This window comes from Pogoniulus pusillus, chromosome 14, assembly GCF_015220805.1.
Source record: "Pogoniulus pusillus isolate bPogPus1 chromosome 14, bPogPus1.pri, whole genome shotgun sequence".
Classification (NCBI taxonomy): domain Eukaryota; kingdom Metazoa; phylum Chordata; class Aves; order Piciformes; family Lybiidae; genus Pogoniulus; species Pogoniulus pusillus.
The window spans coordinates 16,719,139-16,731,205 of record NC_087277.1 but is presented as its reverse complement, the minus strand read 5'-3'; the positions used below and the strand labels follow the sequence as shown (position 1 = coordinate 16,731,205).

The following is a 12,067-nucleotide window of genomic DNA, read 5'->3' as shown; positions in this document are numbered from 1 at the left end:
ATGAATAGTAAGTGGGCCAAAGACAAGGCATTAAGCTCTTCTGCTGTGTCTACATATGATAGTGCTAATTTCTAATCCTGAAAATGTTTGGAATCCTGAAGAGAAGCAACTTCTGTGTTTCTTGTCTCCAGAAAGAACCAACATAGGTACTATTACAACATTAACATGGCCTTTGGTATCTCAGAACATCTCTTCTGCTGCTCTGACCATTCTTTAGATGAACATGAACAATCTCTTTCAGGAAAAGAACTGTGTTGGTCAGCAGTATGAAGAATAACCATGTGGCCCCTCATATATATGCACATACACACATTTACCTTCTGATACCTGAGGGAGAAAGAACAGTGGATATCATGTAATTCAGAATCTTTCTATGATGACCTTTGCCTTTAACCTGTTCAGCAGCAGCAGTGACCAAAAATAAATGGGCTAAGACCACAAAGTATCTGGTAGTTTGGCAGATAAGATGTACTTGTTCCAGTTTAGCTATCTGGTTATTAGGCTTTTTTTCTCACTAAATAGATTTTGAACAACTTTAGCTTATTTGTATTTCTACTGATGCCAAGAAGAAAGTGATATTAACCCTAGCAAACTAGAAAGGATATTGTGACCTTCATTACAAATATCTCTGTGATAGAGGCTTACCCTCTGCAGAGTCAATAGTTATTATCCTGACCATGGTCTTTGATTCTGCTGAAAGATGTGAAGTCTGTAGTGGAAGACTTATGACACTTTTTCTTCAACTAAAGGACAAATGAAGGACTTAGGGAGTTTTCCCACCTTAGCTGGATATTTTATCTTCAGAAGCAAACCATATCAACAGACTTCACCAGTCTCCATTAGAAGAGATTTCTGTGTGTAGAACTTGAATTTCCTACTTTATGTATTTCCATATAGGCATTGCACGGGAAATATCATGGAAAGGCTGGGATCATTACTTGGTCAGTAGTTGTTTGTATGGTTTATCTCAGACAATGACTGCACTGGGACAGTCAGATGGTAAAAACATAGTTTTAACTTGTAAAAAGGAGTTTGTTTGTGCCTTTCAAAGTTTGACTTTTTAAAAGTCTCTACAAGTCTAAATGTCCTTGATAGGGTTCTGAACTCCATGATGGCAGGATTCTATCCCTACTGCAGTACTGGCTATTGGCACTTCAGAATCATGTGACACATTTGTCTATGCCATACAGATCTTAGGAGTCGGTAAGTATGGCTCCAGGCTATTTTCTCTGAAAACACTTGCCTTCCAGAAGATGCTTATTCTCAGCCTTTTCAGAGATCATCCTCCTTGATGAAGAATTTCTGCCAAAAATTATGCATTTATGCTCAGTGCTGTTTCAGTTTCCCTCATCTGCTAGACCAGTTGTGATGGATGTGTCAGTGTTGGCTGGGCAGACTACTTTGGTGCCTTGGCAGCCTAGAGTTGGTGGTAGGAAGACTGGGGACTGAATGCATATAATCTGAAATCGCTTTCAGAACCTTTTAATCTTTTCAAGACTGCTGTGCTCAGGTGATGGCTGATGTGTCAGCTGTTGGCATGAGGTCTGTGCAAAGAAGTGATGAGCTTCGTGTAAGGAAAAAAATCCCCAAACCTTGATTATTTTTAGAAATTATGGTTAAGCCTGGACCTCATTTGATGATGTCAGATGTGGCGTCTGACAACTCTTAAAATATGCCTTTCTATCTCACAGCTTGAAAGAGGAAACTATGCAGGATTTTACGTTCTTATTTATAGCACAGATTGCATATGCATTCGCTTGGTGATATTTAAATTTCAAATTGCACTGTAGAAATATAGAAAATGAGAGATAATATTAAAGTGGGCTCATAAAAGCTGACAGCTAGACCAAAACCGAATGTGTAAATGTCCTTAAGTGTAACTCTTCTGCCAAGCCTCTACTGGCAGTAGTAAAGACCAGACTCTGAGAATCTTTACTTAAAACAGTGTTGAATTTCTGCCCAAACACCAGGGAAAATGGGATCAAGTTGCATGGGTTCTTATTTCCCCACATAGAATAACCTATAAACCTGTAACTGCTGATGGACTAAAGTGTAGAATAGATTAAAAGCACCTCTTATTTGGAGGGACTGCTGGAATAACATGTTCCTTTGTGTTCACCTGGCCATGTCCTGGTCTCTTGTTTATGTTTTCTTGTTACTTTCTCATTTTTTACTTGTTCAGGCTGCAGTAGCAAGAATTATTGAGAGCTTCAGATCATTTTAGTTTAAGCTGTTTGCTCACCATTACTTCCTTCTTTTTGACATTCCATCTGCCTGTTTTCCATAGTGTTCCTGTTTTCTGCTGCTTGTTCTTCATAATTAGGTCATATGGAACAAGATTGGATTGTTGGATAAATAAATATGAATGGAAGTGGTGGTAAATTATAAAAGGAGGATATCCATACTTGGTAAATTCTAGGGTATTGCCATAAATAATAGTAGGCTTATGGATGGTTGTGATCTAGTGGGACGGACTTGGAACAACTTGGAAGTGTGACGTCTTTCCAGGGAATGATGTAATGTTCCTGAAGATTTTTTTAAGAAAGAATCTTTTTGGTACATTGATTCATGATTAGAAGAGATTGAGAGAAACAATGAGAATGAGATTATGGTCTTGAGGAAAGAGGTGATTAGGCATATGGCATTTTCTTTTTAGAATTTTAAGCTGTTAGGAAGCTGCCAAAATTGGCAATATCACAACTGAGAAGAGTGTGCACAGTAGACTTGACAGTACAAAATAAGAGATTGTGTGTTGGAAACCTCTTAGACGGTTTGCTTATGCCGACTCTAACAAGGGCTCCCCTGAGCTGTGTGTAATGTGTTATATTTAGTTGACTAAATAAAGGTGTTTTTGCCTGGCCAGTAAATGTTTCAAAAGGCAGGTTGTTTTGTTGCTCTTTATTAAGACCAATGTAATAGAATTAACTGATTTCAGGATGGAGTCTGAAATCTTCAGTGTAATCTCTAGGGTATACTTATAGCAGCCTGATGAGTTCTTAAGCATCAAAAGGAAATTTTTTTACAGCTTCAGTCAATCTCTCCCTGTTCACTCTGTGGTGGTCATCTTACAAGCAGAAAATACTTTTCTCATACACACACAACACTTCTCTTTGCCTGTGTTGAAAAGGTTACCTTCTTCCTTTTGCCCACAGCCTGCCAAGTTAGAGGTAAGGATGATTGTTGTTACACAACAAAGAGATGAATGCTTTTGCTCTTTTCTACAGGTGGAGCTCGTTTCTTGGATATTGTTAATAGTCACAGGATCACAGGATATCAGGGGTTGGAAGAGACCCAACGAGATCATTAAGTCCAACTCCCCCTGCCAGAGCAGGACCTAACTCATGTCACAGAGGAATGCATCCAGACAGGCCTTGAAAGCCACCAGAGAAGGAGAATTGACAGCCTCTCTGGGGAGCCTGTTCCAGTGTTCTGTGACTCTTACAGTAAAGAAGTTCCCACTTGTGTTGAGGTGGAACCTCTTGTGCTGCAACTTACATTCATTGCTCCTTGTCCTATGACAGGAAGCAAGTGAGAAGAGCCTGTCCCCCCTTCCTGACACACAGCCCTCAGATATTTATAGACATTTATTAAATCTCCTCTCAGTCTTCTTCAGACTAAAAAGCCCCAAGTCCCTCAGCCTCTCTTCATAAGGCATGTGCTCTAGTCCGCTAATCATCTTCATAGCCCTCTGCTGGACCCTCTCCAGCAGATTGCTCTCCCTCTTAAACTGAGGAGCCCAAAACTGTGATCTGTTTAGGGCAGTGGGTTTAGCACTGTGAGTAGCATAGATTAATTATTCTCTTACTATTCCTGCTCTTTAATGAAATTCACAGTATGACATGGAATTTTTGCTCTCCACTGCATTTATTTAGAGGTCTCTCTTGCTTGATTTCTCAAAGAAAAGAGGAATCGTCTAACATGCTGTCTGCTGATGCCTTTTGGGTCTTTCCTGTAAGAAGAGCTTTTGAGTCCTGACACAGCGTGGTGCGCAGAGCTGGTCAGAGATGTTAATTTTGTTCCAGCTTTATCATGGTTGTTTGTACATGGAAAAGGTAGATGTTAACAGTGCCCTGAGGATGCAGAGATAAAAAGACTATTAATTCTTGCTTGCTGAGTATGAGTCAGCAGTGTGCCCAAGTGGCCAAGAAGGCCAATGACATCCTGACCTGTATCAGGAATAGTGTGGCCAGCAGGACTAGGGAAGTCATTCTTCTCCTGTTCTCATCACTGGTTAGGCCACACCTTCAGTACTGTGTCCAGTTCTGGGCCCCTTAATTTAAGAATGATGTTGAGATACTCAAACGTGTCCAAAGAAGGGCAACAAGGCTGGTGAGGAGTCTGAAGCATGAGCCCTATGCAGGTGAGGCAGCTGGGGTTGTTTAGCCTGGAGAAGAGGAAGCTCAGGGTAGGGGACACTTTCTCTACAACTACCTGAAAGGAGGTTGTAGCCAGGTGGAAGTTGGTCTCTTCTCCCAGGCAACCAGTGGCAGAATGAGGGGATGTGGTCTCAAACTGCACCAGGATAGGTTTAGGTTGGATGTCAGGAAGAAGTTCTTCACAGAAAGAGTGATTGGCCATTGGAATGGGCTGCCCAGAGAGGTGGTGGAGTCACTATCCCTAGAGGTACTTAAAAAGAAACTGAATGTGGCACTTGGTGCCATGATTTAGTTGATTAGATGGGGTCGGGTGGTAGGTTGGACTTGATGATCTCAAAGTTCTTTTCCAACCTTAATAATTTTGTGACTTTGTCATCCAGTTGCCTAGTCAACTTGCATGTGTCTTCTGTTTAACTGATTACCTAAGAAATATAGATAGGAGTCTGAAATGTAGCTGTTAAGGGAGTGCAACATGTCTGTATAATAGATATGTAGTATGTGTTATCATAGGTAAGTGCTGGTATTTATTGCGGTAGAGAATATCAGACTAAAAACCCATCATTCTGTGTGTTGCTTTCAGAGCAACTTGTTCAAGTATCAGATCTCTGAGCAGTTTGAAGTTATATTTACTTGCTCCATGTTTTTTTCCAGAAAAATGTTAGAAATGCTGTTTGTTTACTAAAATTGGAAAATGCTGTCATCTGATACCAATGAGACTTAACGTAAGGGAAAAACAGGTGATGCCTGCCTGCAAATTAGTAAAGACTTGCTTTGTTCTGCTGAATTAAACAACTGAAATACTGAATTAGTGGATTGATCATGCAAGTCTTGTTCAGGCACTTCACTTATGGCATTAGCTTGCTTGTGGTAGTGAAGAGTGATGTACTGGGCATACAAATAGGTTGCTTGCTGCCGTCTGTCTGCATCTGTCTGAAACTAGGGTTGAGATTAGCTGAAAGGTCATGAAGGCCTTTACATGCTGTAATCTGGTAATTAATTTCAAGGTAAAAGTAGTTACTGTCTATGAGTGCTCTGCTTTTACTTCAGCTTACATGGGGATTTTAATGTATTTTGGTGTTTTTGAGATTCTTGTTTAGTTTAAAGAGTACACTGCCTCTTGATGGCAGGGTGATGCTGAATGTCTCCCTGGTAGCAGACACCAATTGGTTGTTTTCTTCTCTAGTTTTAAGAGGGCTCACCGAGCAATTTTCTACCTATTTATTTAATGTGAAGGAAATGCCTGGCTTTCTTGGTGTAGAAACTGTTTCTCTCTTTTTTTCCTCTCTTGTTGTCAAACTGGCTTTTCTGTCTTGTTACATGTTACTAGTGATTTATCATTTTGCTGCTCGACTCTTTTCCTGAGAGAACTGTCACTTCTCAGGGGCTGTCCGATGCAAGAGATCCTTGACTTGTTTCTGAATGCTATTTGCTGTTTTCAAGGGGGAAGGAAAAGTTCAGCCAGCATAATCCTGGGTACTAGTGGTTGTGTTTATATTTTTGGTTTTATTTTGTTAATTTGTTTGTTTGTTTTGGCTTTTTAATGCTAAAATGTTGAATTTTGTGCTTATCACCAGGGGACAATTGAATTTCTGACCTCCTTTTTCAGTTTTTTAGCAAGTTGCATAAGGAAAGAAACACAGTTGTTTGTCTTCCAGTGTAATTGGCAAGTCAGCCATAAAGTGGTCCCTTTCTTCATTCTCTTTTGCTGGTGGTTGTTCTGCAAGGTTTACAATGACTCAGTCAAAATAAGGTGAAACAATTGTTTGCCCAAGAGCAAGCATATTTTTAATGTTTGACTTAGCTTTTAATCAGTACTAGCTGAGACTGACTGCTGATATTTTAAAATTCTTTAAAGAGCTAAAACAGAGTTACAGAAATCTTGTCCTAACTTTGTCATTGTCTCCTGAGGCCTGAAATGTTTGTGTGATACTGTTAAATCATGTTTTCTGAAGTGCCTAAACATCTTAGTCTTTCTTGTTGTGCTCTGATTTTTCAGTGACTTCACAATTGTAAAATACTGCTTCACATTATTGTGAAACTAGCAGAAAGACCTTTTGTTTTCCATATTTAGTGCCTTTCAATCGCAAATGGTTTCTAACTGTGCAACTGAAGCTTTCAGATTTTTCTCTTGTATTAGAATAAAGTTTGAAGAAGCTTTGGGACAAAGCCTATGTTTGTGGCTCTGTGTGAAGTAAAGTGAAAATGAACAGGAATATTGGTGGACTTGCAGAATTTTCAATTGTCAGAAACAAGAAAAAAAAACAACCCAAAAATAATGAAGACAGCTTGGTAGGCAATAGGAAAAATGTACCATGAGGCTCTACTGAACAAATGGAGAAGTCTGTGCCCCAGCAGCAATACTGACTGTGGCTTCGTTCAGCTTTATTTGGCTGCAGCCATTCTGTGATCCCTGAACTTTAAAAGTGTCTGGAAAGAAACTTAAAAAACCCAAACACCAAACAACAAAAAAACCCTGAGAAAAGTTAGTTCAAGTAAGAAAATAACTCATAATTTCTCACTCACTAAATGAGTGTGTGTGTAATAGCTATACAGGAGGCTCTAGTAGTGTTTCAAGCTGCAGTGCAGGGGTTTAAAGCTGCTGTGGTGAATTCACAAGTCAAAGGACTGAGAGGCAATTCCTTTCCTGCTGACATAGACAAACATGAAGACATCAGGTGGGTAAAGACCTCCAAGAGTAACTGTTTTCTCTTTCTTTGCAATGGGAAAAAAAGACTGTACTAGTGATAAGTTAGTCTTCTAAACTGTAGGTCAGGAGATTTAGTAGTTGACTAGATCTTCCCAGGAGGTTTGTACAGTTTCTGATAGCATCAAAATATGATGACAGCCAGGCAGATGCAAGGAGAATTCAGAGCTGTTTGAAAGCAGCAGTCTGCTGGAGGCTTTTGGCAAATACTAGACTTTGCAAATTTGACTAAGTAGAGAAATTTGTTACTGTTGGTTCATGCTACGGAAGTTGGGTAGCAGAGGTGCTCAAGTCAAGGGTGAAAGGCTCCAACATTTATTTGCAGAAGTGACTTTTTTGGACTCTTGCTCGTTTACATTATGAATGTTTTTTAGTGTGTCCTATTGAAGTAAATATCTTTAGCATCTCAACTGAGATGCAGTGCTAAGTGAAAAGGAATGGAGCTGCTGTCTGGGCAGCAACATGTTTTAAACTGCATTTCATACAATATCAGCATAGAAAAATGTCTTGGTTTAGCCTTGTCTTCTCAGAAAGCATGCTGAGCTTCTACCGTGCAATAAAAATGTGACTCTAAACTCGGTAAACAAATTTGTTTTGCAAGTGGCGGCATGCTTTCTTTGACTACAATAGTAGACAGTGCTTCACACCAGGAAATGAAAGCCGGTTCTTCAGAATGACGGACCTTCAGTTTCAAGTACATGCTGTAGTGTTGTCTTTGTCGTTCTTGGTAGCCATGGTGCTTTCCATCTTGGTGAATTCTGCTTGTATTATGTACCTTGCCTACAGAATAACCCAAATAACCCAAATGCTGTAGCTTGATTTTTTTTTTATGAGGTTAGTCAGTCTTGTGTCTGTTAATGTATTTTAGGGGACATTTCCTTGTGAGAGTGGCTCAAGAGCCACTTCAGTGAAACAGACACACAAGGAAGGCAATTTGTCAGTTACGTGGCATTAATTTCATCATGAAGGCATTTACAGTCAATGTTTATTTGCTTTGAAAGAGCCATGTAATTGTGACCGTAGAAGCTTACAAAGTGGGTGAGTTGGTGTGTGCGTTTCAAGGCCTAGGGTATCCTTTTGTGCATGTATGCTTGTTTCACTGTTCTTTTATTTTTAAGCAAATCCAAAGGAAAAAAATCCTTAGCAGTCTTTATCATTTAGCAGCATAATATAGTACAACTGTTTTAAGAATTAGGTACTTGTAAGACAAGGTAACATCTAGTGATTTATCTTCTTTGCCTTTGTTTCAGCCAATGTTTCAGAGCAGGCCTTGTTTACATAACAGTGAATTATTGTTAATTACCTGTTCATGATAAAGGCTAATTGTGTTGGATATGCAGATATACTAGAGAAATTGTAGAATTTTTATTTTGACAGTGGAAAAAAATGACCAACAAGTAAGTATAGGCTGGCACTTGGAAAATTCTGTGAAGTCTGGGAAACAATATTGCTTAAGATCACTGAATTACATTTGATCCATCCGTTAGGATTTCTGTAGCGTAACTCGAGGCATTGTGTGGAGAAAAGAGTTGGCATTTCGTTAACGGTTGTTTTGTACAGATACAGGAACTGAAGCAAACTTTCAGGTTGTAACTTGATCTTAAACTTTTGTAACGCGTAAGTTTGTAATTTTTGTTTATAATTTTAATCAAATTTATTTTATAGAAAAGAAAGATGTAACGCAGAGCTTGGAAAGCTACACAGCAAAGTGCCCTGGAACAATGGAATTCATCACTCTTCCAGATGGTTTGAAATTACCTCCTGTTCCATTCACCAAATTGCCTATTGTGAGGTAAGACTGCAAAATCCAGTCTTTAAATTCTTCGCAGAACTTGTCAAATTTGAAAGGATAGTGAAAGGGTGCAGTCTTCTCAGTTTACATAAGTTGTTCACTATAAGATGGGAAAATGTCAAATTGTCAAATTGTTTTGAGAAGTTCTTAGGCAAAAATAGAGCCTTTGAGCAGAAAATACATTCTGTGGCCTTTAGTTTCAGAAGGAAAGAGGTGTTGTGTTGTCTTTTAAAACTGCTATTCAACAGTTGAAGAAAAGTATTTTGTAATTGCAGCTGAGGTTCAAGCTAGGTATCTGATCACACTGAAAGTCTGAACCTGGAACTTGATGGACACTCATGTCTGTAGTAGCTGTTGCTTTTCAGATGCTGCATTTCTGAGCTGACACTGGCCTCTTCCCAATCTGTGCTCCTGCACCTGTGTGCCAACATGTCATGCAGTCCATCCAACAAGTAACACCTTATTTAGATTAAAGCCTGGTGTGAAACATTAGACAGACAGAGCAAAAAGCCATTGAGGATCAATAAAAAAGGAAAAGGTTAAAAGAAAATATTTTTCAAGAAGTGGCTTTTGGAAGGGTGCTGCTTCCAAAAAAATATGGTAGATGTTATTGAAAATGTTTCTTACAGTGATCTGAGTTCTCAGTGGGCTGTCATCAAACATTTCACAAAGCTAGTGTTCTGGCATCCCGAAGAGATAAGTGTACAGCCCATTTTTCTTGATAAAACCAGTTTTACTGTGTTATCTCTGACTTCCATTCTTGTTTTTCAAGCCACATTTAGTGAAGAGACCTTGTCTGTTTGTAGTGCATTTTGTATGATAGGTCTGGTCACACTAAAAGTTTGTTGTGTGGGAGGTGCTTACTTAAGGTTCAGTTTTGATTGGAGCCTGTGGTCCTATGCGGTGAGATGGATTTGTACGTGGAAGCAGAAAGGTCACAGTGTTTCCAGGGCTGTTCTGCAAACTGGGCTTTTTTCCCTCCTGCTTGGACCAAGTACAAAGCTGTTGACTGGCTACCTGAGTCACCACACTATACTTGTGTGAGAAAAATGAATCATCCTTGAATCTTCCAGCACTGTCTCCTCAGTGGATTCAGTTAGCACTGACAAATCATCTAGGACGGCTTTGCAGATACCTGCTTTGTGTTGTCTGTTCAGTGGCGCAGTGCAAACTTTAGAGTTGCAGCTTCTTTCAGCCACTTTTCTGGAAAGCTTAGGAAGTTGGACATATGGTCCTATAACCTTAACTACTAGATCCAAAGCTCTGTATAGTACAATGGGAAAATTATTTGAATAATTTATTATCAGCTGCCCTTGGGGCTCATTGTTTCAGAAAAAATACTTTTTTTTTTTTGTCTAGAGCAAAACTGGTCACATTTGATTATCCTAAAATTATATTTGCAGTCAAGACACACAGGTAGTAACTTCTAGATTTTTCTGAACCAATTTAGATACCTTCTTTAGGTTGTGTGTTGAATTACTGGAGTATGTGAACTGTATTAGCTCATTTTCCACCAACCTTAAAGATGTCCAGTGGTAAGTTCAGGTAACTGTGAGTTCCTTGGTCAATACATTCTGAAGTCAGGTTCCCAGTTAAATGTGAAGGAGACCTGTATTTCTTCTCCTAAGTGTTTTCAGACAACAAACTTTAGTGCAAATTTTAACTTAGCCTGTTTTTTTTTTTTTGGTATAGTCCTTTCTACTGCCAGAGTTTCATGAATGTAGAGCATTTGTTAGAGCAAAAGCTTCGGTGAAAATGTTTTTAAGGCAAAATGCTTTATTTTGAGAGCAGGAGTGCTGTCAGCTACTTAGTACTTCCTGCACGAATAATGTTTGTATTACACAGTATATTACTGTGTGACCATGCATGGTGTCTGTCTGCCTTGGCTGTCAAATGGGTGTAGAGATGTGATCCTAAAGTTCCCTTCAGTTTAATCCTTAACTTATACTGAAAAGCAGCATAGTGCTTAGCTATGCAGGACTTACACTTAAGTCCTGCATTAGTCTTAGGTTTTTGCTTTTTACTTAACTTTTCAACCATGGAGGAGGTCAGTGATACTGGATGTATTCCACAGAGCTTTCTTTTTCTTGTTAGTGCTGAACACTGGAGAAAATTCAAGCCTGGAAGATGTGGGAAATACTGATCAAATCCTTTTTAATAGGCATCATGCATATAGAGGACAATCAGACCTTGGCAACAGTTTACCAAGACTTGAGCGGTAGCAGCTCTGCCTTGCCTCAGATGTTTTGTATGCTGAGAGAAGGGGCCAAGGACGTTATATTTACTTGTTGTTTGTCGGGCTAGCTTTAAGAAATCACTTGCCATCCAGTGATCCATTTACATTCTCAACTTCTGTTGACCTGGCTGTGCTTGGAATGTTAAAAGTAGATGCTGCTCTTTTACCATGGAGCAAAGAAGCCAATGTCAGCTTTACTTAACAGCTAAGAATTACTGTTTGTGCTCCTCTCTGCCTTCCTCCTTGTTTTTTGAAAGTTCTTTAAAAGCCATATGAATAAAAATCTATAATCCAACAAAATATTAGATGCATCTAAATATAAAGGAAATGGAATAATTTATTGTCTTCCTAGTCTAGCAGATAGGCTATTGCCATTATAGAAGGATGGAATCATAGAATGCCCTGGCTTGAAAGAGTCCTTAAAGATCACCCAGTTGTAACCCCTGCCATGGGCAGAGACACACCCCATCTAACCAGGTTGCTCAAGACCCTAGACAGCCTGGCCTTGAACACCTCTTACAAGTATGCTTAAGGAAGAGAATTATTTTTTGTTTTTACTGGTTTTTGGTTAGCTTTTCTTGTACTTTTCGTACTACTTTAAATTTTCTGGGTCCTATTTTTTTCCTTCTCTCTATTTCACCTCGAAGCAAGGTTGTATTTAATTAACACAACTTATTCCAAGTACAAAAGTTTGATCTTTTGGGTAGCTAGTGAAATTATTTTGTGATTCTTAATTTTCATTCATTCAAATTCAGCTGGGCTGAGCCAGAGGCTATAAAATATTACTGAAGCTTTTCACACAAAGGAATTAACGTTCTGTGTTTGACCTGTGAGGGTGTGTTTAATGTTGGTAGTTGAGGAACACTCACTGGGCATTAAGATAAAAATCATTATCCACCAGTATTTTAATAAAAATGGTGGCAAGCCAAAGCACTTCTTTCTATAAAACAAAATTCATT

At 39.0% G+C, this 12,067-nt stretch overlaps 1 protein-coding gene across 12 annotated transcripts in view; it reads left to right on the top strand.

The window, feature by feature from the left end:
- Nucleotides 1-12,067, top strand: part of TRAPPC9 (trafficking protein particle complex subunit 9) — a 443,292-nt gene that overhangs the window by 28,550 nt on the left and 402,675 nt on the right. For all 12 annotated transcript variants that reach the window (XM_064154350.1, XM_064154351.1, XM_064154352.1 and 9 more), the window contains one exon: nucleotides 8,746-8,872. In XM_064154350.1, the coding sequence (XP_064010420.1) occupies nucleotides 8,746-8,872 (127 nt within the window). The remainder of the gene's footprint in view (nucleotides 1-8,745; nucleotides 8,873-12,067) is intronic.